This window comes from Eremothecium gossypii, chromosome IV (genome assembly GCF_000091025.4).
Source record: "Eremothecium gossypii ATCC 10895 chromosome IV, complete sequence".
NCBI lineage: Eukaryota > Fungi > Ascomycota > Saccharomycetes > Saccharomycetales > Saccharomycetaceae > Eremothecium > Eremothecium gossypii.
The window spans coordinates 397,998-420,541 of record NC_005785.6 but is presented as its reverse complement, the minus strand read 5'-3'; the positions used below and the strand labels follow the sequence as shown (position 1 = coordinate 420,541).

Sequence of the window (22,544 nt, the reverse complement as noted above, 5' to 3'; positions counted from 1 at the left end):
GCCTCCTGGCCCGTTGGAATCTGGCCCTTGGTACACTCGGAATCAAGGCATCGCTTGAGACATTTTGGAGGATGAATCCCGCCGACGGTAATGCACTACCGCAAAGCGGACCCTAATGGGTGATAAGGGCCGCCACAGGATGACTGATACTCGGATTTTTAGCTGGACACCAGATAATTAGGTATTTAAGTAGATAGATGGTCTGTGGTGGCGCTGACGCGGTTCGGAGCATCTCCCATACGTGCTAGGAACGATGGTGGTCATCGACAAGGACAGCGTTCAAGTACGGCATGGCGATGAGCCCGTAGCCCTAGACGTCAGCCCATCGTCTGACAGCGGCAGAGCCACAGCTGTGGGCGACAAAGAGCTTTTTGGCGATGGCCCAACGACCACGTGCGCTCAGCAGACTGTCCCTCTCAGCGACGAAAAGGTAGAGGAAGAAGAACGCGCATATCTCGATAACTCCAACGAATACCCGGATGGCGGCTTACGCGCGTGGCTGGTGGTTTTCGGGTCATTCATGGGTCTGTTTCCGGTGTGGGGTATGTACAACACACTGGGCGCCATTGAGGGTTATGTTTCCGAGCACCAACTGGCAAGCAACAGTACCCTAGAAATATCGTGGATATTCTCGCTCCATTTGACCATTGGCTGCCTCTGCTGCGTTTTCAGCGGAAGTTATTTCGATCGTAACGGCGGACAGAAAGCGATAATTGTCGGCGGTGCCTTATACGTTTTCGGAATTTTTATGATGTCCGAATGTACCAAGGTATGGCAGTTCGTCCTGTCATTCTCCGTATCAAGTGGCATAGGTGCTGGTATCGTAACCACGCCTCTAGTATCATGTGTGGCTACCTGGTTTAACAGACGCCGCGCCGTCGCCACCAGTCTGGCCACGTGCGGCAGCTCCATAGGTGGTATCATCATGCCGCTAATTCTACGGCGGATGTATGTCACCATCGGGTTCAAGTGGGCGATAAAAGTGCTCGCGCTCGTATTTCTGGTGAACATGTCGCTGGCGGTGCTTCTGGCGCGCGAACGCGTAACTCCGAAGGCAGAGCCCTTCAAGAGCTTCAAGGAAGGCGCCATGTTCTACACAAGGACATCACTCAACTGGCGCTACTTCCTAGACGCGCGTTTCCTGTGGTGCTCGATCGCGTTTGCGCTTGGGGAGAACTCGATCTGCGTGACGGCCACGTATATCTCGTCCTACATTAACAAGCAGGGCCACCCGGCCTCGATGCCGTACACGGCACTTACGGTGCTGAACGCTGCCGCGCTGTTCGGGCGCTACATCCCGTCCTACTTTGCCGACCACCACTTCGGGCGGTTCAACGTACAGATCGTCATGGCGCTGCTTGCAGGGGTGCTTCATCTGGCAATGTGGCTGCCCTTTGGCGGCAACGTCCACGTGCTGTGGGCATGGGTGTGCACCTACGGCTTCATGTCCGGCTCCGTGTTCTCGCTGTCGCCGGTGTGCATCAGCCAGATCTGCAAGACGTCTGACTTCGGCAAGTACTACTCCACCGCCTACCTGCTCAACGCACTAGTGACCCTCCCCATTATGCCTGTGGCGGGCGCGGTGATCGGCAACGGCAGCATCCGAGGCTACAACAACTTTATTATTTTCACCTCCATGCTGATTCTGTGTGCCTGCATCGGCTATGTCATCTCAAGGGCCTACTGCGTCGGGTGGCGCCTCTGCAGGTTCTAGGCGTGCGCCAGCTCCATCTCGGACCAAACTAGTCGGCCGCCCTTTAGCGCGAAGAGCGCCGCATGGGCGCAAGTCTACTTATTGTCTGCTACAACCCGCCCCGCTCTCCCGGTATACATAGGTTATTCTGATAGAATACATAATTATTACAATCATTTAGCGTTACTAATTACCACGGGCGCCAAGCCTGATAACGCCAGTCCACTTTCGGCATGAGACCTGCAGAAAAAGCCGCTATCGCCCAAGCCTGTACCCTAAAACATCCTCGCGGAAGAAAATCGAGCAGGTGCAGGACAGGAATGCCGCCACCGGCAAACACGTGTGCTACTTCTGGATGTCTGGCCTCTTTGTCCATCTCCCCGATACCGACCGCTAAGATGTCTGTGCCCGGAGTTGCATCTCCATCCACAGCCGTTTTTGCCGCACGATAGCTGAGCTAATCCCAGGTCATCGGGTGACCGAGCAGTGAGCGCTCCTTCAATTAAGCATAAACATGTCAGCGCTATTCCTACATTAGGCTCGAAGCCTTGCTACAATCACAAGATAGCCCTCTTCCCAGACTAGCCCCGAGGGCTGTTTTTTGTTGAATGTCTGAGAATGGCCTGCATCAACAGGCAAGCCACAGAATTTCATGGTATTATCTAATTTTCCGCCTCGCTCTGGCGCCGCAGGAGGGACCGAGAAAGTTCCTTGTATAGCCGAGACAAGCCTTAATGGTCCCTGGACTTATGATGGGACAAATGTTGCGGGCTGTTGACGGATATTAGTGGGCATCGGGACTGTCAGCGAAACCGTAGATCTCGATGGAAAAGTATATAAAAGTAAGCGGCTGGAGATGACCATTGTCCATCGTCAACTGCAAGCAAGCTAACTTAAGATGGGCAGATGGAGTGTGTTAGGTAATCCAGACCACGAAAAGGCGGGGGGGCGGCTGCCTCTTGTCACCGATGATTATATGCGTGATGGGCAGACGCGGGAGCTGCGGATGAAACCCCCCGTCGCCGACGAGGACGGGGCGGAGGAAGTTTTGGCAGCGGACGAAAAGGCCGCCACTGAGGCCACCAACGAGCTGGACGTTGAAGAGGAGTATCCGGATGGGGGGTACCGTGCGTGGCTGACGGTGCTGGGCTCTTTCGTGGGTATATTCCCGATATGGGGGACGGCGAATGCCCTGGGCGCGTATGAGGGTTACATCTCGAACCACCAACTGGCGTCTTCGGGCGCAGGAGAGGTGTCATGGATATTTGCGCTGCATATGATTGCCTGCTTCGTCGGGTGTGTTTTTAGTGGGAGCTATTTCGACCGCAACGGCGGACAGAAGGCTATTATTGTCGGGAGCGTACTTTACGTATTCGGCATTTTCATGATGTCCGAGTGCACTAAACTATGGCACTTTATCCTTGCATTCTCGCTCTCGAGTGGCGTTGGCGCAGGAATCCTAACTACGCCACTCATCTCCTGCGTTGCGACTTGGTTCAATAGGCGGAGAGCTGTTGCCACTAGTCTTGCTACGTGCGGCGGCTCAATTGGCGGAATCGTCATCCCTCTCATCCTTCGGAGAATGTACGTCACCATCGGGTACAAATGGGCACTCAAAGTTCTGGCCCTGGTCTTTCTTGTATCCCTAACGTTTGCTGCATTCCTCGCACGTGAGCGCGTAACCCCACGTCCAAAGCCCTTCCGCAGTCATCGCGATACGATACGCTTTTACCTCTCGACGTCATTTAACTGGCGCTACTTCTTCGACAAGCGCTTTCTCTGGTGCACCCTGGCCTTTGCATTCGCCGAAAATGCAATATGTGCCATTGCGACCTACCTCTCCTCCTACATAATTACACGCGGCTTCCCGCCCTCCATGCCTTACAACGCCCTCACTGTGGTCAACGCTGCGGGAATACTTGGAAGGTATATCCCTGCATACCTAGCCGACAGGTACTTTGGCAGATTTAACGTGGTAATAGTGATGGTATTGGCTGCCGTCATTGTCAACATGGCCATGCTGTTGCCTTTCGGAGGTAACATCACCGTCGTTTGGGTTTTCCTCTGTCTCTACGGCTTCCTGACGGGGTCCATCTTCTCCTTGACACCTGTATGCATCGGCCAGATATGCCGCACCGCCGATTTCGGCAAGTACTACTCCACAGCATACCTCCTGAATGCTGTTGTAACGCTACCGGTTCTCCCCGTAGGCGGCGCCATCATCGGTAATGGTAGCATTGAAAACTACAATAAATTCATCATTTTCGCTTCCGCGATGATGCTACTCGGTGCCGTATGCTATATCATTTCGCGAACTTACTGCGTGGGCCTGCGCTGGTACAAATTCTGAACTTGCGCGCCATTTTATTGTCCTCACTATACCCGTACATAGTAGTCATTCACCAATATAGTCACCGCACACATTTTTAGCACAGAACTTCACAGCATTGCAATCTCCAACAGACGCAGAAGCACATGGCTATTGTATTACGTAAGGTGTCTTATTATGTAACATCGAAAAAAGTAAAAATTCCGATGCTGAAAATAATAAACTATGAGATGTGACTGCTTGTTGGTATGTATGGGTGCTATTAGAGGTGCGTCGCTGGTGACCACGCACTCCTGGGTAGAACTAAGTTTGATAAAATGTCACCCACCTGCACGCATTACTAGTGAACTCACCACAGGCCAAAGCAAAAATGGGTATTGATCACGCTAGCAAGCAGCACAAGAGATCCGGTCACAGAACCGCGCCAAAGTCTGACAACGTCTACTTGAAGTTGTTGGTCAAGCTGTACTCTTTCTTGGCTCGTATGTTACACCCAATACCACAGATGATAGGATAAAGAGGAAGTTTCTCTCACTAGCGGAACGGGAGCTAGGCTCCAGGGTTATCGAGGGCGCAGCCGCTGAAAGGAGCTGTTTTCTGCCGCATATGCGGCAGGCGTTCCAATTCTGCGAGTACCGGACAGGCGCCGGTGCGATTCATTTCTGGGCAACCGGAAAACAAGTGAGCAGAATCTTGTTACTTTACTCGAGTCCTAGGCAAGTTACTAACTGATGGTTCAGGTCGTACCGATGCTCCATTCAACAAGGTCATCTTGAGATCGCTGTTCTTGTCGAAGACCAACAGACCTCCAGTGTCCATCTCTGCCATCGCGAGAGCCTTGAAGCAGGAGGGGTCTGCTAACAAGACCATTGTTGTCGTCGGTACTGTTACCGCTGACAACAGATTGTTCGAGTTCCCAAAGGCTACCGTTGCTGCTTTGAGATTCACCGCTGGTGCCAGAGCTGCCATCTTGAAGGCTGGTGGTGAGGCCATCACCTTCGACCAGTTGGCTGTCAGAGCTCCAAAGGGTCAGAACACATTGATCGTCAGAGGCCCAAGAGCTTCCAGAGAGGCTGTCAGACACTTCGGTATGGGTCCTCACAAGCGTAAGGCTCCAAGAATCCTATCTAAGGGCCGCAAGTTTGAGAGAGCCAGAGGTAAGAGAAGATCCAGAGGCTTCAAGGTGTAAGCTTAGTGATGCTTTCTGCTGCTCACTAATTTATGCCTACCTCTACTCTGTACACGTTGCTGTATCATATATAGTAATAATAAAGCTGAAACAATTCACTGCTTTTATTCTTCAAGTTAGCATCGACGCTCACCAGTTAGCGAAGAACTAGGACTTGATTGTCTGTAAAGAACATCAGGCGCAGAAGAGGAAAGCTTCTCTGCAGTCGATCCGACGTCCAGAGACCTTTTAGTACTCTGGGGGTAAAGTCCTGGTAACCACGCTGGGCGACAGCCGGGCGCAAATAACAATATATTTGGAGCTTATGTATACCAATAGGTTCTTATCCATGAAGTAGAACCGAAGACAGCCGGAACTTATCACCTCTAGCAAGCCGGTGAATACAGCTTAAACTGCTGAAGCAACACACGGTTCGGTGGCTGTCTGTGAAGCTTATATTACCAGGCTCCGAGAGAGATTGACGTCAGATGTACACTCACGCAAAGATAAAATGCACTAGGTATGTCGCTCATCGGAGCGGAGTAGTGGCATGATAGCCGCCCGCGGCTGCTTCAATATGTACTATGTGACTGTGTGCACCCATACATTCACACTGTTTGGATGGATTTTTCTTGTTTTTTTGTCATTTTCGTGGGCCGCCGGGCCCACTGGGCTGCCCTGCCTAGCGCTCCGCTGCTCCTGTCGACAGCAGGCTCACGCGCGGGACTCGCTCCGCCTAGGTCCCGTAATTTCTTCACCACAGGCGGGCAGCCCGCGAACGAGGGCCGCAACGCTACGACCTGTTGCTCTTTCTTGATACTTGTAGAAAATCAAGATTATTCAGACGTGCAGTACATAGCTAAAGAAGATCAACGAGTAAAAATGCCAGGTGTTTCCGTTAGGTACGTGTCATGAGTGCTAGTTTATGGTTTGGTACGGCTGCTGGGGGGCGCTTTCTGGGAGGTTCCAGCGCTCATACGTTATGTGAAGATGCTTCGATCGTGAGGGTTGCGAGAAGGAATGGGAATGTGCCAAGCAGGACTTGGTGATTGGTTCCAGAACGTCGCTGACTGTGTCAAATATGAAATCATTGGGCGAAACTTAGCTTGCTACGGAGTCCAGCATGCAGAACGTGCGGCCGAAGCTAGCTGAGGCTCGATGAGACGGTGGCGGAAATCCTTCGATCCCAGGCCAAAGCAGACGTACCTACCAGTTTTAATGTGCCCGTTACTAACATGATATACAGAGACGTTCCAGCTCAAGAGTTCATCAACGCTTACGCTTCTTTCTTGCAAAGACAAGGTAAGTTGGAGGTCCCCGGTTACGTTGACATTGTCAAGACCTCCGCCGGCAACGAGATGCCACCACAGGACTCCGAGGGCTGGTTCTACAAGAGAGCCGCCTCTGTGGCCAGACACATCTACTTGAGAAAGCAGGTTGGTGTTGGTAAGTTGAACAAGTTGTACGGTGGTGCTAAGAACAGAGGTGTCAGACCACACAAGCACGTCGACGCTTCTGGTTCTATCAACAGAAGAGTCTTGCAGGCTTTGGAGAAGATTGGCGTCGTTGAGATCTCTCCAAAGGGTGGCAGAAGAATCTCTGAGAACGGTCAGAGAGACTTGGACCGTATTGCTGCCCAAACTTTGGAAGAAGACGAAGAATAAGCTGGTCGGTCACAAAGTTTGTACTTTACGTATTCTCTTTCCTCGTGTTTGACGTATAATATATATCGTACCATTAACATTAAAGAATTAGATAATTTCGGTTTCTTACCGGCTCTTGCTAACACGGTAGGCGGTCGGAATCCCCACAGTGAATCTGCGTATAATAATAAGCCGCGCTCTATTTGTGTGGCATTGCCGCCCCTATGCCATATAAACAACTCCAGCAGAATACAGGGAACTCCGAATAGGATGTTAGCTACATAATGCTGGATCCATATTGGGTGATGTCTTCATCTGTTCCACATGTCGCAAGGAGCACGCGCAAACGCGCCTTTTCTATCAGCAGTACCATCTCGTCGCTAGGCTACCAATACAAGATATAACGTTGTTCTCACGTGAATGTTTTTCATTGTATTATGTATCTATAGAGAAACACACATATCTTCTGGTTCCTTGGCCCAGTTGGTTAAGGCACCGTGCTAATAACGCGGGGATCAGCGGTTCGATCCCGCTAGGAACCATTTTTTTCATCGCCGTCGGGCCAAAAGACACAATTGCACCTTGCAGGTTCTATTCGCGGCGCTCGGTTCCGTCGACTTCCGACGCCCGGGGCCCTTGCTTCTTACTGCGCATTCATCCGAGCTGTGCTTCTAGCTAGCCCTTCCGAGATGAGCAGCCGGTACTGTCTGACGGTATCGTTTTGATGCATCTTACCATGTGTGCCTAGCATAACAAGCCACACCCCGTTCGGAACGTAACCGGCCACCCGTGTGCACCCGACTTGAAAGGTACTACTAGTACGTAACGATGAGCGCTGATGTAATTAGAACCTCTGAGGATCATTCCGCCTCATCTATATAAAAGTTCGTCAAAGATATGCCAACCGCACCCAAGTTGCCCGTTGGTCGGTGTGATTTACGTGGTTGATTTTAATAGTACTAATAGGTCATTAAGGCTATAGGGAGGTCGCATGCGTTAGGAGCGAAAAGGTTTATCTATTTTTCACGCCTTGAAGCGCATCCCATATACAAGTACAACTTTTTTGTAAGACAGCAACTATTGGTCAAGGTACCAAATTAAAACTGGCTCGAACCAAGATGCCGGCAGCCCATGAGACTGAATCTCCACCGATTCAGACCCTGGGTCAGCGGAAGCGCCAGCAGAACGAAAAGGTTGATCAAAAATGGAAGACACTTCCAGAAGATATGTCAGCTGGGAGTGAGATCCCTATGGGCTCTAAGTGTCACGGAGCAGAACCAGTTCCAAGGAAGAGCATTTGGCAACGCGCACGTGAGATATTTCTCAAGTATATGAAGTTCGTGGGGCCGGGCCTAATGATATCTGTCGCTTACATGGATCCTGGTAACTACGCTACGGATGTGAGTGCTGGCGCATCACATAAGTTTGCCCTGTTGTGCATTGTATTATACTCCGGCCTGATAGCTATCTTTTTGCAGAGCCTCTGTATTAAGCTGGGGACTGTGACTGGCCTTGATCTGTCGCGTGCATGCAGAGAGTATTTTCCCCGGTGGCTTAACATTACTCTCTACGTCCTGTCCGAAGCGGCTATCATTGCTACAGATATTGCCGAAGTCATTGGTGGTGCAATTGCATTGAATATCCTGCTGAAAATCCCACTACCTGCGGGAGCCGTCATCACATGCACAGACGTCCTTTTGGTGCTTTTGGCATACACCCCGGGAACTTCGTCCATGCGCCTGGTAAGGGTTTTCGAGCTTGGGGTAGCGACATTGGTTTTAGGAGTAACAGTTTGTCTTTGCATCGACCTAGCGTATATTCCTTCAACTACTTCGGTCGCCAAAATATTTAGAGGGTTTATCCCCTCTCGAGAGATATTCCAGAATAATGGCATGTACGCTGCAGTCGGTATCCTGGGCGCCACTGTCATGCCGCACTCACTCTTTCTTGGTTCTGGTATTGTCCAGCCAAGATTGCTTGAATACGATGTTCAGCACGGACATTATAGTATGGATATCGACAGTGACGATGATAGCAGTTTGGAAAACAAGACTAGTCGACAAACAAAGGAATCTCGATTTCTAGACTACAGGCCATCGATATATGCTATTCGCTATGCTATGAAGTACTCAATTATAGAAGTTTCAGTTGCACTACTAACATTCGCGCTTTTCATCAATTGTGCAATCCTTATTGTGTCGGGTAGCGCACTGTATGATACCCCGGAAGCCATCGATGCGGATCTATACACGATACACCACCTATTATCCAACACTTTGGCACCAGCGGCAGGTACCATATTCATGCTCGCACTCTTATTCTCGGGCCAATCGGCAGGAATTGTCTGTACCATAGCTGGACAAATAGTATGCGAAGGCCATATACGCTGGACTATAACCCCATGGAAACGGAGAATTCTGACACGAGCCATTGCATTGATTCCAACATTAGCTGTATCCACTGCTCTAGGTAAAAACGGCTTATCGCAGGCCCTGAACGCTTCTCAGGTTGCTCTTTCCGTACTATTACCATTTTTGACAGCGCCATTAATATACTTTACTTGCAGCAAAAGAATCATGTCTGTGAAAGTCAGTAAGCCTATGCCGGACGGCGTTCCTGCTGACGAAGAAGAACAAACGCCAGAGTACGTCGATATGTCAAACGGGTGGATCACGTCTCTTGCGGCGATCTTCATATGGATATTCATTTCTTTCCTAAACATTTACGCTATAGTTCAGCTAGGACTAACAAGCAGACAAACATAGTCACAGCGTGTCGCAGGACTCATTTTGCAGATATAACACTTACATATATCACCATTAAAGGGATACGCAGCAGCACAAATATTACAAAGAACGAGGAACTCATAATCAAGATGTCCCATTCTTATGTAAAATTGGAGATTATTATACATTTAGTCGCTTTTTTTCTTGTGGAATGTTAAGGATATATGGTTCGCCTACGGCAAAATGCCTACAATGGTTGATAGGGAACTATGATCACCTAGAATATGGGTGGTAGCCACGTCTATCTCTGCCGTATCCTCCACCACGACGTTCACGACCGCGGAACCCACGATCCCGATTTTCACGGCGGAAACCATGTCCGCCTTCTTCTCTGTCGTTGTAATTCCTATGGCCTCTACGAGCATCAGGAGACCTTTCCCGATCTCTATTCCCATAAGAATCATGGCGGTTGTTTGATGATTCCTTATCATTGTTGTCCTTTCCGGAAGAAGTAGAGGATGAATCTTCACCAATGGTTGGTACCCCGTTAGTGTCATCGCCATTGCCGCCGGCGCCATTAGCACCCGCGGGCATGCCTCCGGCAGGCGCGTTTCCACCAGTCATCATCGACATCATTTGCTGCATCTGCTGCATCTGCTGCTGGTACATTTGACTATAATCGATACCAGATTGTTGGTAGTATTCTTGCATCTTTGCATAGTAGTCCGCCATCGCCTGTGGGTTAAACAGGGGATTGGCCATCATCGGATTAGCCATCATTTGGAACTGCTGCTGTGGAGGCTGAGGAGCTTGAGAAGTATTCAAGGAAAATGGCTGCCCCGTGGGGGAGGCATTCGTGGTCCTCTGCTTCTGCACCTGACGAGGCTCAGCTCTCTTGATTTCAATACGTTTGCCCTTGAACTCAATAAACTTATTTTGGCACACGCGGTCCACGGCATCTGGAGAATCGTACGTGATAAAGCCAAACCCCCTGGACCTACCAGTGTCCTTGTCTAACATAAGCTGAGCATCAATAATTGATCCCCACTGGGAGAAAAATTCCTCGAACTCTTTAGGCCTCACGTCAGGACCGATGCCGCCGACAAAAATCTTACCCGTCTTATCTTGCTCTTCCCGTGGGATCGCTCTCTTTGGATCAATGACCTTGCCGTCCAAGATATGCTGGGTCTTCACGACCTCATCAACACTCGATGCGTCCGCGAAAGACAGAAAGCCGAAACCGCGCGACCTACCGGTAGTGCCATCTCTCATGATCTTCACCTCCGTTACGTTGCCATACTTGGAAAAGTATTCCCGTAGGTTATCCTCAGTGGTCTCCCAATTCAAACCGCCAATGAACATCTTGTTGATATCACGGGAAAGGTCCGCCTTCACCTGCTTTGCCTCTTGCTGCTGCTGCTGCGTTAGCGGCGCAGCCTGTTGCTGGAGCTGGTTCATCGTCTGCTGCAACTGCTGCAACTGGGAGAGATCAGGCATCCCTCTGGCAAGCATCTGATCTGGGACATTACCTTTATTAGAATCATTACTTGTGCTATCAGAAGAATTAGTATTATTATTTGAATTATTATTTGTAGATTGCTGTAACTGATTCAAATTGGATGATAGTACTTGGAGCGCAGCCAACTGATCTAACGAGGAGGCAGGCGTGGTCGTGGTCTCTGCCGCAGACGCCCCGGAATTGTCTGCACCGCGCGCAGCCTCCTCCTTTGACGTCGGGCCTGCCCCGGCCTCCCCGTCCGCCTTCCGCTTGCCAGCGGCAACAGCAGTCTCGGAGTTCTGCTTGTTATCGTCTCCATAGATGTCGTCAAAATCTTCTTCGTCCGAAAAACTCATCTTTGCTATATGCTAGATTCGAAATAGTAAAGTAGATGTAGTAACAATACTTAAAATGTCGATACGAAGGTACTTGTACAGGCCCTGCAGGATCGTATGGCAATCGACAGTACTATCGTGGAGCTCCCTACCTTAAAGAAGCGACAAGCGTGATTAAACTAACTGAAACAGCTCACTATTGCTGCAACCAAGTCTATAGTCCCAATGAGAAACACCCGAGTGTACTTTATAAAGTTAGTTGGTATCCCGTTGAGTCTTGCTACCCTGAGATTCAAATCGCACGCCACACAATAGAGACAACCCTAGAATAATTCTGCCACTGGAACAGGGTTCGGAAACTTGGCTCGGCTAGTGTACGCTAGACGTCCAAAAGTTGCCACCGGGAGCGCTCTCCTTATATAGTCTAGCAAAAAAAATTACGAGGAGAAAGGGTGTACAGATGGAGGTTTCCTCAATGTTTGGGTTTTTTTCAAGCCTCGACAAGAGCCATATGGACAATGACGGACATGAGATGAGGCCAGCTCTGGGCAAGGTGCAGAGGGCAGAACGCAGCAGGAGGTCGCAATGGGCAAGAAGTACCTGTTGTTCATGGTGCAGGTGCACGTGAACTTTCGGAGGGCGGAGCTGGAGTCGCTTGCGGAGCTGCACGGCGTGAAGGTGGACTTCTCATCTTACCGCGAGGACTCGCCGTTCATGGTGGTGGAGCTGGAGGGCGATGAGCAGGCGCGTCAGTGGATACGCCGGGCGATTCTCTGTAGGGCGATCTACGAGTACTGGGGGGAGGGTGCGGACTACGCGGAGCTGCACGCGAGCGTCCGCGGCAACGCGGACGTGGCGGCCTACACGGCGGCATGTCGGGAGTCTACGTTCAAGTTCGAGTTCGAATCATACGGCGGCGCGGGCAACGGGCGGTTTGACCGGGTGGCGCAGATCGAGCAATTTGCATACCTGGGGCTGGAGGGTAAGATCCGGCTGAAGGCGCCGCAGGAGACGTTCACGGTGGTGGAGCGGTACGAGAACGTGACGGAGAACATTGGAGGCGAGAAGCCCGTGCATCTGTACTTCGGGCGGCTAGTGCAGCGCAGCGACAGACTGCAAGGCGCGCTGGAGAAGTACGACCTCAAAAAGCGGCCATACAAGGGCACGACGAGTTTCGAGGCGGAGCTGTCGCTAGTCAGCGCCAACATCGCGCAGGTGAAGCCCATGCACCTGATGTACGATCCGTTTGCCGGGACAGGGTCGTTTCTTGTGGCGGGCAGCCACTACGGCGCGCTTGTCGTGGGCTCGGACATTGACGGAAGGATGATCCGCGGGAAGGGCAGCCAGACCATAGGGGCCAATTTCCGGCACTATGGCGAATCGCACCGCTTTCTCGACGTGCTGACGATGGACTTCACGCATAACGCACTGCGCGAGGGCCTCCCGGTGGACACGATCCTGTGTGATCCGCCGTACGGAATACGTGAGTCGATCAAGGTCCTCGGCGCGAGGGAGCCCGAGCGGTTTCGCGGCAAAGAAGACGTCGAGATCGACGGCGTGAAGGCCTACCTGCGTCCCGACTACATCCCCACCAAGAAGCCATGCTCGCTGGACGCGATGCTGGACCAGCTTCTCCAGTTTTCCGCGGAGCGGCTGCCAATCGGTGGGCGGCTAGCGTTCTGGATGCCCACCGCAAACGACGATAACGTCGAAACTATCGTTCCTCTGCATCCGAACCTGGAGCTCCTGTATAATTGTGTGCAAGAGTTCAACAAGTGGTCCAGAAGGCTTCTGGTGTACGCCAACAGGGGTCCCGACTTTAACGGGCCGACCAACAGCGGCGCCCAGAGAACTAAAACTAAGTTTAGAGACCGCTATTTCAGTGGATTTAACTAACTACAGCATGAACTTTTGGCTGCACCCGGACTGCCGTCTTTGTGGATGGGTTTTGTAATGTCTATATTCGTATTTCTACTGTTGCTCTCTGGAGAACGTCTGCCTTGTGCCGAGGTCAGCTTCCTCGCCTGCATGCCAGGTAGGTTTGTGGCAGCGTCGCACACACATGTATCTGCCTCGTCGTCATCATGCTCTTCATTATCGCGCATAGTTGCACCGTAATTGTCATCATCTTCGTCATTATTGTCCGTGCATGTATCGAGAAAATTGTCCTCGTAGCACCCGTGTTCCACGAGGTCCTTGATTATCAAGCTGAACGCACGTTCCACCACATGCTGCCACTTGCAGCTCAGCTCGAACTTCCCCGATATTTCGAAGCCGTACCGGCGCTTCGCCTCGTCTGCAAACGCAAGCACATCTGCATGTGTCACCTGCCGCTGCTTGTATAGATCAACCTTGTTCCCGACAAGGTAGAACCGCGTGTGCTCGACTTGGCAATGCTCAAGCGCCTCCGGCAACCAGTGCTCCAGGCAGTCACGAAAGGTTTCCCGGCTGCATATGTCGTAGCTGAGGATGATGCCCTGCGTGCCCTTGTACAACGACGGTACCATGGCGTTGCGGTACCGCTCCTGTCCCGCTGTGTCCCACATGATCACCTTAAACAGCTGGCGGTCAATGTCCACGAAACTGGTCTTGATGTCTACGCCAATCGTGCTTTTTGTCTCGATCACCACCTCGTCCCCGTCTTCCCGCCCCGCGTCCTCGATACTTCTCGCGTCCCGCGCAAACAGCTCCTCGTAGTCGTTCAGGGAGTACCGCTTGCGCGCGTCCACCGTCTTCAGCCGCTTCTTCGTGCGCTGGTCTATGTTCGGCGCCGCGAGCTGCGGCGACTGCTGCCACAGCTGCGATTTCGTGGGCAATTCGTTGGAGTAGCTCAGAATCATTGCCGTCTTGCCCACGCCCGCGTTCCCAATCAGCAGCAGCTTGATGCTGCTGGCATGCGCCCCGTCCGTGTACTCGAGCCCGGTGTCCCGCGCCCTGCTAACGGCTGGCACGTGACGTTCTACCATCGACTGCTGCCGCGACGGCGTGATGACCCGCCGGCGCAATGCTTCCAGCGGTACCGTCTCCCCGAAAACTCCCACATGACTCTGTTGCGGCGATGTGGGCTCGGAACTAGTCCGCACATATAGTTTCCGTTTTCCGCTCATATCCGCAACAGCCTCGTGCTGTTGTTGTATGTGTAAGAACTGCTCTCTCGGCCTTTTTTTTCACTTTCATTGCAACAGCCTGGCTTTGCGCTTTCGATCGCTGTCCCACTCAAGTTCGTGCAGCGTCCGTAACTGCTACAAACTTCGATCGTCGATCGCTTGCCCGTACTCGCCTGCTACCCCTGTTTTGGGCTTTGCGATCGCTGCTCGAGCAACTACGCCAGGAAGGTAGTCGTACGCGACACGGACGTCCCTGACTTTTGAAGGGCAAACTGTGCTTTTGGTGTGAAAATAGTACATACTAGGCAGGGCGCCGGACAAGCAGCGCAATGTCCTCACGTGAAGTGTCCCGCTCACAGTACACAAGTAGTTCTGCGTCGTAGCCCAGGTCCGCGAAGTACTGCCTACGGCCTTCGTCCACGAGGCGGCGCGCCAGATGCCCCAGACGCTCCCGCTCCGCGATTGCCAGGCCGGAGAAGTGGCCGCCAACCTCGGTGTCCGGTACGCCGGGGCGGCGCCCGGACACCGCCCAGGAGGCCATCTTCATCAGTGCGAGGAAGAAGAGGTCGTAGGACATATCCGGGGCGTGGCGGGCCAGCAGGGCCTCAACATAGGCCGGGTTCGCGTACTCGGCGGGATTGCAGGCATGGCGGCAGCACATGGCGATCAGCGCGCCGCAGAGCGACGCGCGCGGCCCTGCGGCCAGGCAGCGCAGCGTGAGGTCTGTGGCGACACCACACAGGTGCTTCGAGACGGCAATGTGCTCGAGGCCAGGCGACAGGAGGGCCGCCAGGCGCAGGTCGCGGATGTCTATCTTTTTCCGAGTCACGGCCGGCGCTGGCCGCTCGTCCGGCGGCACGCTCGGGCAGAACCGGGCATGCAACTCCGCGACGTCCTCGGCAAACTTGGAGTCGAATTTCATGCGCGGGCACGCCCGGTCCACGAGCACGAACGCCGGCGGCGCCGCGGGCCCGCCCCGCTCCAGCTGCTCCAGCACGGCCGCCTGGTTAATGTACCGCGACAGCTCACCGCGGCCGCAGCCGAACTCCACGTACGCAACGGGCCGCTCCGGCGCCACCCACAGCCCTGCCTCGCGCAGGTGCTGGATCAGCGACGACTGCTGCAGCGCGTGCTTACGGTTGCTGGGCAGCTGCGGGAAACGCACGTGCTCGACCTGCGCGTTGGACAGCACCGCCACGCGTAGCGGCGCGCGGAACTCGGCCTCGGCTATCTGCGCCAGCACGGGGATCGCGCGCATGACGGCCGCCTGCAGGGTCGCCTCATCTGCCGCCGCGGCCGCTGGCCGGGCCGCCGAGTTCACGCCTGCCTCGTACCACGGCATGTGCTCGCGTTCCGCGCGCAGCGCCTGGTCCTGCTTGGTGCGGTTGCAGCGTGCCAGGTGCGACCGCAGCTGCGCCTTCGCCACCGTGTGCCGCGGGTCCAGCGGGCACGGCACGCGCGCAGCTGTGCCGCTGTCGCCGGGCTGGTGCTCCGCGCAGAACCGCGCGCCGGCCTTCGGCGCCATCCCACACGATCGCCGCTTCCGGGGAAGGTAGAACGCGCACCGCGCGTGACCCGGATCCTGTTCGCCGCCCGTCGGCCTCTCCGCAACTAGACTACTGGCTTCCATCAGATGCGCTTGTTCCGCATCTACCCGGCCATGCGGGATGGTGGCCGGCCGTGGTTTTCTACGTTCCCCAGCACATGCAAAGTCCCGTGACCGCTGCTGGAGGCGAGCTCCGGGCGAAAGCGCTGACACAATCTGCCGGTTATCCGCACGCCCCCAAGGGGCGCGTGCTCGGCGCCAATCGGGCCGGCCCCGGACTCCGCCAAACGCTCCAAGCTATATAACCCGTTGGTAGCGCTCGAGCTAAGAGAGATGCAAGCAAGCACTTACTACGTGATCTCAAACATGCCACACACTACAGCCGACTCTTCCACTCAGCGCGTGCGCGTCGCAGTCCTAGGCGCAGCCGGCGGAATTGGACAGCCACTGTCCCTGCTACTAAAAACCCAGCTTGCCCAGGTGCTCGGCGACGCAAATGCGTCCCTGGAGCTGGCTCTCTACGATGTTGCAGCAGACGCGCTGGCCGGCGTGGCGGCAGACCTGTCGCACGTCAACACACCGGTTGAGGTGTCGCACCACGTGCCCAGTAGCCGGGAGGACGAGGAGGCGTTGCGCGAGGCGCTGACGGGTGCGAGTGTGGTTGTGATTCCAGCGGGTGTCCCGCGGAAGCCGGGCATGACGCGCGACGACCTGATCAACATCAACGCCGGGATCATCAAGACGCTGGCGAAGGGCATTGCAGGCGCGTGCGACCTCGAGAAGGTGTTCGTGCTGGTGATCTCGAACCCCGTCAACTCGCTGGTGCCTGTGATGGTGCGCCAGCTGATCCGCCATGCGGAAGCCAAGCAGGCCCCCCACGCCGGCGTGGAGCGCCGCGTGTTCGGGGTGACACAGCTGGATATGGTGCGTGCGTCTGCATTCGTGCGCTCGCTCGGCGAGCTTGGCAACGAGGTGCCTTCCGTGCCGGTGATTGGCGGGCACTCCGGCGAGACGATCCTGCCGCTGTTCGGGCCTGTGCAACAGCGCCTGCAGTTTTCGCTGGAGCAGCGCAAGAAGCTCACGCACCGCGTGCAGTACGGCGGCGACGAGATCGTGGCTGCGAAGAAGGGGGCTGGGTCTGCAACGCTTTCCATGGCCTACGCGGCCTACGTGGTCGCGGAGCGCTTTACCAACCTCGTGCTGGGCAACGTTTCGGAGATCCAGGAGACCCTCTACGTTTCGCTGTACGACCGCGAGAACAAGCCCATTGCGGAAGGCGCTGCGGAGCTTTTGTCCAATATTGGGGAGACCCCGTACTTTGCGGTCCCCGTAAAAATCTCCGCTGACGCAGGCGTTGTGCGCGTTGAGCACGAGGTCTGGCAGCAATTAGACGACTACGACAGGGAGCACCTGCTTCCAGCGTGTCTGGAGGGCTTGCGCAAGAACATCGAGACCGGGGAGACCTTGGGCAGCAATTAGCCGTAGATATACTTATACCTCATAGCAATTTTTCAGCTTGCTCCACGTGCGTTTGTGTCTTCAGTTCCACGCGTCAGGGTTGTCAACGCTGACACCGCGGCGTCGGAGCACAATTTGCCAAGTTATGTACAATCTGAATTGATGCACACTACCACAAAGTGCCATGAGCAAGAGCAGCAAGGTACATATAGGAGTGCGCAGCTTCTGGGGAACGTTAGCGATGGAAGCGCGCGGATGGCTACGCGGAAACAGTGCCATGGAATACACTCCCCCCCCATCATACAACTCGATAGACTTGGAATCCCAGGGCAAGTCAGGCGCGATTCCGGCCGGGCTGAACCCGATCATACTCTCGTGCGCGCTTTGGATACTCACGACGACACTCGCAGGGCTGGTTTTGTACTATGAGAGAGCGGGGACGCCAGCCGTGCTCGGCAGCATGATCGCGTGTTTGGTGGCCATCCTTTGCATTGTTTTCCACATAAACAAGCTGTTGAAGGATAATTCGCGGTGGCTCTGGACCTGCCTTTCTTACTTCCCCGTGCTCCAGTTGTTCATCTGCACGTTGTTGTTCTTTTCCAACCGGGGCCTCGCGTACTGGGTCACTGTTGCGGCCTTCAGCGCCGTTCTCATGGGGACCGTGCTCTTGTATTGCTCATACCAATCCCAGGAGGACTGGGACCAGGACACGCTATGGGAGCAGAAGAACCAAATACCACTATATGCCGCCCCACTCATGGCGATTGCGGCTCTACACATCACGGGCCTTGTTCAACTACAGTGGATCTACCGGGCATACTTTATATACCTCTCGGTTTTACTCTCCTTGACTACCAAACATGTGTACTTGAACACCGACGTAAGGTCGGTACTCAGTTCCAACGGGAGGATAAACGCCATCATGCTCTTTATGTTCCTTTCGTTGTCCGTCATATAGCTCCGCTCCTAGTTACGTATCTTCGCAAATAGCCACGAGCACGGCAGGTTCGTGCCAACACACTTAGCACTGCAATACACATACTACTATGAACTTGGATGATAGATTCTGAGTATTTATAAAACACACTTGCGACAGTTTACATATACATCAAAGGATTAGATTAGATGTAACCAATCTTGTTGGCAATGTCCAAGGCATCGTGGTCCGCAGTCAATCTGACGTAAGCCTTCTTGGTACCGTTTGGTCTCACCAAAGTGTTGACGGCTAGCACGTCGACCTCGTATAGCTCCTTGACAGCCTTCTTGATCTGGTGCTTGTTGGCCTTCAAAGACACCTGGAAAACCAAGGTGTTGCCGTCCTCGACCTTCTTCATGGCGGTCTCAGAGTTGATTGGCTTCTCGATCACCTTGTAGGCATCCAATCTGTTGTAGTGTGGCACAGACTTGGAAGAGTACTTTGGCGATCTGGCCAACTTCAAAGTCTTTGGTAGTCTGAAGGTGGCGGAGGTTCTGACCTTCAACGCCTTCTTACCGTTGGTACCCTTCACAACAGCCTTCTTAGCAGCAGTAGCCTTAGCTGTGAAACTAGTTAGTATCCTGCACAATCCGCAGCCCCGCAGGGCCGCCGCAGCCGCCGCATCGCAGACCGGCACCTCGCCGTGTAGAGCTCTATCACCGCTGTCTCTCGCATCAGCGCCTGCACTTCGTCAGCCGCAGGCCGTCAGCACCGCCCGATAGCCACTCCTGAGGTCACCTAGTCCCGCCATGCACATCCCCGCCGCCATTCACGTTGCAACATACCAGATGGAGCCATTTCTGTCTTACTGTGTATATGTTCTTCAGAAGCTATGATGCACTGTATGCGTGCTTCAACACTATTCAATATTTTCACGGTTCCAGCCCGAGCGTAGTGGGTGGCCGTGTCACCAACGCCCACCGTGCCGGCGCGCGGGTGCGTCTCCCGCGGGAGTGAGCTCGGCGTGCGGGCCCAGCTCGGCCCGCCTGGCTCGACGGAGCGCCACGCAGAAAATTCAAATTTCAGAAGACACACACCCATACATACGTACAAGCAGTCACACCGTGAACTCCGATAAGCGGATCTGGCATTCCTTATAGTGCTAAATGGCGTGGGACTCGGCCCCGCAGCGTAATATATACAGGTAGGCGGCAACGACAGCCTCACAAGCGTCTGCGCCGGGGTGCGCGGACACCACCGAACTTCAGAGGGGTGGCGTCAGAGACGCGTGTCACGGCCGGACGCACTTGGTTGCCCTCCTTGCCGTTTAGCGCAGCGATAAACGCCTCGCGGCCCTTGCCAAAGTCCTTCATGATGATCTCGACGCCCTTGTCCAGCAGCTGGCGCTCGCGCAGCGTCTGGAACAGCTTAGCAGCGGTCTGGAACGTGGCCTCGTACTCGCCGCGCGCGGCCTTGCGGAACCCGAGCTGGCCGGTAGACAGGTGCAACCTGACCCGCTGCGGCAGCTGCAGGTAGTACAGGAACTTATCGTTGTACGACAGGTGCGCGTTGTTGGCCAGGAAGTTGCGGTCCTCGACAACCGCGGAGTACGTGAAGTGCGTGTTGTTCTTGGTGAACAGGCAGTTGAGCACGTATTTGACCACCTGCTCGTCGGGCTTGCGATTGGCCGACCGGGGGTCTGCCCCCGGCTGCACAATCATCCCGCTCCTCGCGAGCGAGGCATACTGGGTGGCCCCGTTGTGCGCGGCCGCACCCGTGGACAGCGCCCGCAGCCCGCTAAACATGCCGCCTCGACCCAACATCTTTTGCTTCTCACTGTACTGCTCGCCGCTCGTGGACGTCCCAACCGCCTTGTCGATGTTTTTGTGGCCTGCATATCACGTGTGGACCGGGTAAGCAAATGGGCGGGTAACTGGCAGGGCGGGTAGCAATTGGTGATCACCATGGACGAACGCCACCGATAAGGGGCGTTGCGTTGTTCAATGGATAAACAAAAGCGCACTGGAGAAGGAAAGCCGTGAAACGTAGAGAGAAGCCAAGGTGCGACAGGTAAGATGTCTCAGCAGGACCAATTCATCGCTGATGACGTGACGTCGAACCAGTCGAATGTGACTCGTCAGATGCTGGTCAAGGAATACAAGAGAATAGGTCATGGGGCATTTGGGACAGTGGTGCAGGCATATTTAACTCCAGACAATGAAAAATGGTATGGTCCGTTTGCCATTAAGAAGGTGCCTGCGCAGACAGAGTACAAATCACGGGAGCTGGCAATCCTACGCATTGCTGACCATCCGAATGTGGTGAAGCTGGAGTACTTCTTCACGCATGTGTCGCCGTCGGACGGGAAGGTGTACCAGCACCTGGCCATGGAGTGCCTACCGGAAACTCTTCAGCACGAGATACTGCGGTACACTCAGAACAAGCTGGAGCTGCCTCTGAAGCACATCAAGATGTACACGTACCAGATTGCGCGCGGGATGCTGTACTTGCATGCGCTTGGCATCTGCCACCGTGATATCAAGCCCTCGAACATCTTGGTGGACCCTAAGAGTGGGGTACTCAAGATCTGCGACTTTGGCTCTGCAAAGAAGCTCGAGCAGAACCAGCCTTCGATCAGCTACATATGCTCGCGCTTCTACCGCGCTCCCGAACTCATTGTCGGCTGCACGCAATACACCACACAGATAGACATTTGGGGACTGGGCTGTGTCATTGGCGAAATGCTGATAGGTAAGGCTGTTTTTCAGGGACAGGAACCGCTCCTGCAGCTGCACGAGATTGCCAAGCTATTGGGCCCCCCGGACAAAAAGTTCATCTTCTTTTCCAATCCCTCGTACGGAGGACCGTTATTTTCGAAGCCGCTTTTCAACGGCACCCCTCAGCAACGTTTCGAAAAGTATTTTGGCCATGCCGGCCCTGAAGGCATTGATCTTCTGATGAAGGTGCTGTGTTACAGCCCAGAACGCAGGCTATCACCAAGGAGAGTCCTGTGTCATGCATTCCTCGACGAGCTCAGAAATGACCGCTACTTCTTTCCGGCTGGAAGCTCCCAGCCAAAGCAGATGCCTGAACTTTTCGATTTTTCTGAATTCGAACTCGAGATAATCGGTACTCTGCTTCCATCCATAGTAGGCCACGAATAGCCTCACCACATTACATTAACAGCCCGGCTCAGAGTCGCTCATTCATTTCTTACCATTAACCTTTAATTTCTTGCCCGTCTACGTATGTAAACTATAGTACTCATCCTATACATCATTTCTTTAATGTAATTACTTCGGAACTGATACATACCTACAGAGTCAGCGAGTAGGAATACTCGTCTTCCACACTCTGCGCCATCCATAGTACAATGCAGCTGAGCATGATGAACAGGTTACCCAGCACATTGTTCACGCCCATGGTCAGCACTGGGTATGTGTTGTACCCTTTCACCAGGAATTTGAGCACCAGCACCGCCAGCGCGCCAGCAAACCCGCCAGCAAGCAAGGCAAAACCCAGAAACAGCACCATTTGAGCCTGCCAAGCACGCTGGTTCGACCCCACGAACGATCCCGACGCGAGTGCATCTTCCAAAAGCCGGTTCTTGTCGATCATGCTGACAACCAACATACCGCTCGTGCTACACAACACTGGAATCCAATCCACGAATGTTACGTGCAGCTTTGATGGATTGACATACTTTGAATACAGTAGACAGTCAACAAACAGCCATATTCCTAGCACATAGAGGGCGCCAGCCAGATAGACTCCGCCCTTCCTTGTTACCAAACGGTGGGGCAGGTGAAATGGCAGACGAAACAGCCGATTTTGATCTTGATCCATCCTATGCAATATGCCTGATCAGCCCTCCGTATGAAGCTCCCTTATCCTTTGCACCTACCGGTGGTGAGTTGGATAGTAAGGTTTTCCGTGGGGGAACAGACTGGGAAACGCCCCTTCCCAGCCATCGAGAATTTATGTGGAACACACACAGTAACCGGAAAATAACATGGCATTTGACATAGTCTACCAAGTGACAGATCTGAATTCGGGGGATGACAGTAGATACGGCGGGCCAGTCGCAGTGCAACCGACTGTGGTGGTAGCTGTCACGTGACCGGT

General features: G+C 53.9%; 15 protein-coding genes and 1 non-coding gene across 16 annotated transcripts; 10 read left to right on the top strand and 6 right to left on the bottom strand.

Annotated features, from left to right (window-relative positions):
* Positions 1 to 253: 253 nt before the first annotated feature.
* Positions 254 to 1,714, top strand: AGOS_ADL155C (MCT family MFS transporter; the record flags this gene model as incomplete). Its single annotated transcript, NM_209294.1, has 1 exon — positions 254 to 1,714. The coding sequence occupies one exon, from the start codon at positions 254 to 256 to the stop codon at positions 1,712 to 1,714; it is 1,461 nt and encodes a 486-aa protein (NP_983941.1).
* An 877-nt stretch (positions 1,715 to 2,591) lies between these two features.
* On the top strand, positions 2,592 to 4,043 carry MCH4 (Mch4p; the record flags this gene model as incomplete). The annotated part of the gene is made up of 1 exon (NM_209293.2): positions 2,592 to 4,043. One exon carries the CDS (start codon positions 2,592 to 2,594, stop codon positions 4,041 to 4,043), a length of 1,452 nt encoding a protein of 483 aa, NP_983940.2.
* A 349-nt stretch (positions 4,044 to 4,392) lies between these two features.
* On the top strand, positions 4,393 to 5,211 carry RPL18A (60S ribosomal protein eL18; the record flags this gene model as incomplete). Its single annotated transcript, NM_209292.1, has 2 exons — positions 4,393 to 4,504; positions 4,763 to 5,211. The coding sequence occupies 2 exons, from the start codon at positions 4,393 to 4,395 to the stop codon at positions 5,209 to 5,211; spliced, it is 561 nt and encodes a 186-aa protein (NP_983939.1).
* Positions 5,212 to 6,072: 861 nt separating this feature from the next.
* RPS19A (40S ribosomal protein eS19) lies at positions 6,073 to 6,854 on the top strand (the record flags this gene model as incomplete). Its single annotated transcript, NM_209291.1, has 2 exons — positions 6,073 to 6,092; positions 6,437 to 6,854. The coding sequence occupies 2 exons, from the start codon at positions 6,073 to 6,075 to the stop codon at positions 6,852 to 6,854; spliced, it is 438 nt and encodes a 145-aa protein (NP_983938.1).
* Positions 6,855 to 7,301: 447 nt separating this feature from the next.
* On the top strand, positions 7,302 to 7,375 carry AGOS_t0063. Its single transcript has one exon. It is a non-coding gene; the product is annotated as a tRNA-Ile (tRNA).
* A 576-nt stretch (positions 7,376 to 7,951) lies between these two features.
* Positions 7,952 to 9,598, top strand: SMF1 (divalent metal ion transporter SMF1; the record flags this gene model as incomplete). Its single annotated transcript, NM_209290.1, has 1 exon — positions 7,952 to 9,598. One exon carries the CDS (start codon positions 7,952 to 7,954, stop codon positions 9,596 to 9,598), a length of 1,647 nt encoding a protein of 548 aa, NP_983937.1.
* A 234-nt stretch (positions 9,599 to 9,832) lies between these two features.
* Positions 9,833 to 11,413, bottom strand: HRP1 (Hrp1p; the record flags this gene model as incomplete). Its single annotated transcript, NM_209289.2, has 1 exon — positions 9,833 to 11,413. The coding sequence occupies one exon, from the start codon at positions 11,411 to 11,413 to the stop codon at positions 9,833 to 9,835; it is 1,581 nt and encodes a 526-aa protein (NP_983936.2).
* A 564-nt stretch (positions 11,414 to 11,977) lies between these two features.
* Positions 11,978 to 13,288, top strand: TRM11 (tRNA (guanine-N2-)-methyltransferase; the record flags this gene model as incomplete). Its single annotated transcript, NM_209288.1, has 1 exon — positions 11,978 to 13,288. The coding sequence occupies one exon, from the start codon at positions 11,978 to 11,980 to the stop codon at positions 13,286 to 13,288; it is 1,311 nt and encodes a 436-aa protein (NP_983935.1).
* Positions 13,285 to 14,499, bottom strand: YPT11 (Rab family GTPase YPT11; the record flags this gene model as incomplete). The annotated part of the gene is made up of 1 exon (NM_209287.2): positions 13,285 to 14,499. The coding sequence occupies one exon, from the start codon at positions 14,497 to 14,499 to the stop codon at positions 13,285 to 13,287; it is 1,215 nt and encodes a 404-aa protein (NP_983934.2).
* Positions 14,500 to 14,800: 301 nt separating this feature from the next.
* TRM13 (tRNA:m4X modification enzyme) lies at positions 14,801 to 16,129 on the bottom strand (the record flags this gene model as incomplete). Its single annotated transcript, NM_209286.2, has 1 exon — positions 14,801 to 16,129. One exon carries the CDS (start codon positions 16,127 to 16,129, stop codon positions 14,801 to 14,803), a length of 1,329 nt encoding a protein of 442 aa, NP_983933.2.
* A 249-nt stretch (positions 16,130 to 16,378) lies between these two features.
* Positions 16,379 to 17,524, top strand: MDH2 (malate dehydrogenase MDH2; the record flags this gene model as incomplete). Its single annotated transcript, NM_209285.1, has 1 exon — positions 16,379 to 17,524. One exon carries the CDS (start codon positions 16,379 to 16,381, stop codon positions 17,522 to 17,524), a length of 1,146 nt encoding a protein of 381 aa, NP_983932.1.
* Positions 17,525 to 17,687: 163 nt separating this feature from the next.
* AGOS_ADL165C (ADL165Cp) lies at positions 17,688 to 18,461 on the top strand (the record flags this gene model as incomplete). Its single annotated transcript, NM_209284.2, has 1 exon — positions 17,688 to 18,461. One exon carries the CDS (start codon positions 17,688 to 17,690, stop codon positions 18,459 to 18,461), a length of 774 nt encoding a protein of 257 aa, NP_983931.2.
* A 163-nt stretch (positions 18,462 to 18,624) lies between these two features.
* Positions 18,625 to 19,520, bottom strand: RPL25 (60S ribosomal uL23 domain-containing protein; the record flags this gene model as incomplete). Its single annotated transcript, NM_209283.1, has 2 exons — positions 18,625 to 19,040; positions 19,265 to 19,520. The coding sequence occupies 2 exons, from the start codon at positions 19,518 to 19,520 to the stop codon at positions 18,625 to 18,627; spliced, it is 672 nt and encodes a 223-aa protein (NP_983930.1).
* Positions 19,521 to 19,642: 122 nt separating this feature from the next.
* Positions 19,643 to 20,242, bottom strand: MRPS18 (mitochondrial 37S ribosomal protein uS11m; the record flags this gene model as incomplete). The annotated part of the gene is made up of 1 exon (NM_209282.1): positions 19,643 to 20,242. One exon carries the CDS (start codon positions 20,240 to 20,242, stop codon positions 19,643 to 19,645), a length of 600 nt encoding a protein of 199 aa, NP_983929.1.
* A 252-nt stretch (positions 20,243 to 20,494) lies between these two features.
* On the top strand, positions 20,495 to 21,583 carry AGOS_ADL168C (GSK family serine/threonine-protein kinase; the record flags this gene model as incomplete). The annotated part of the gene is made up of 1 exon (NM_209281.1): positions 20,495 to 21,583. One exon carries the CDS (start codon positions 20,495 to 20,497, stop codon positions 21,581 to 21,583), a length of 1,089 nt encoding a protein of 362 aa, NP_983928.1.
* A 151-nt stretch (positions 21,584 to 21,734) lies between these two features.
* On the bottom strand, positions 21,735 to 22,265 carry VPS68 (Vps68p; the record flags this gene model as incomplete). Its single annotated transcript, NM_209280.1, has 1 exon — positions 21,735 to 22,265. One exon carries the CDS (start codon positions 22,263 to 22,265, stop codon positions 21,735 to 21,737), a length of 531 nt encoding a protein of 176 aa, NP_983927.1.
* Positions 22,266 to 22,544: the final 279 nt, after the last annotated feature.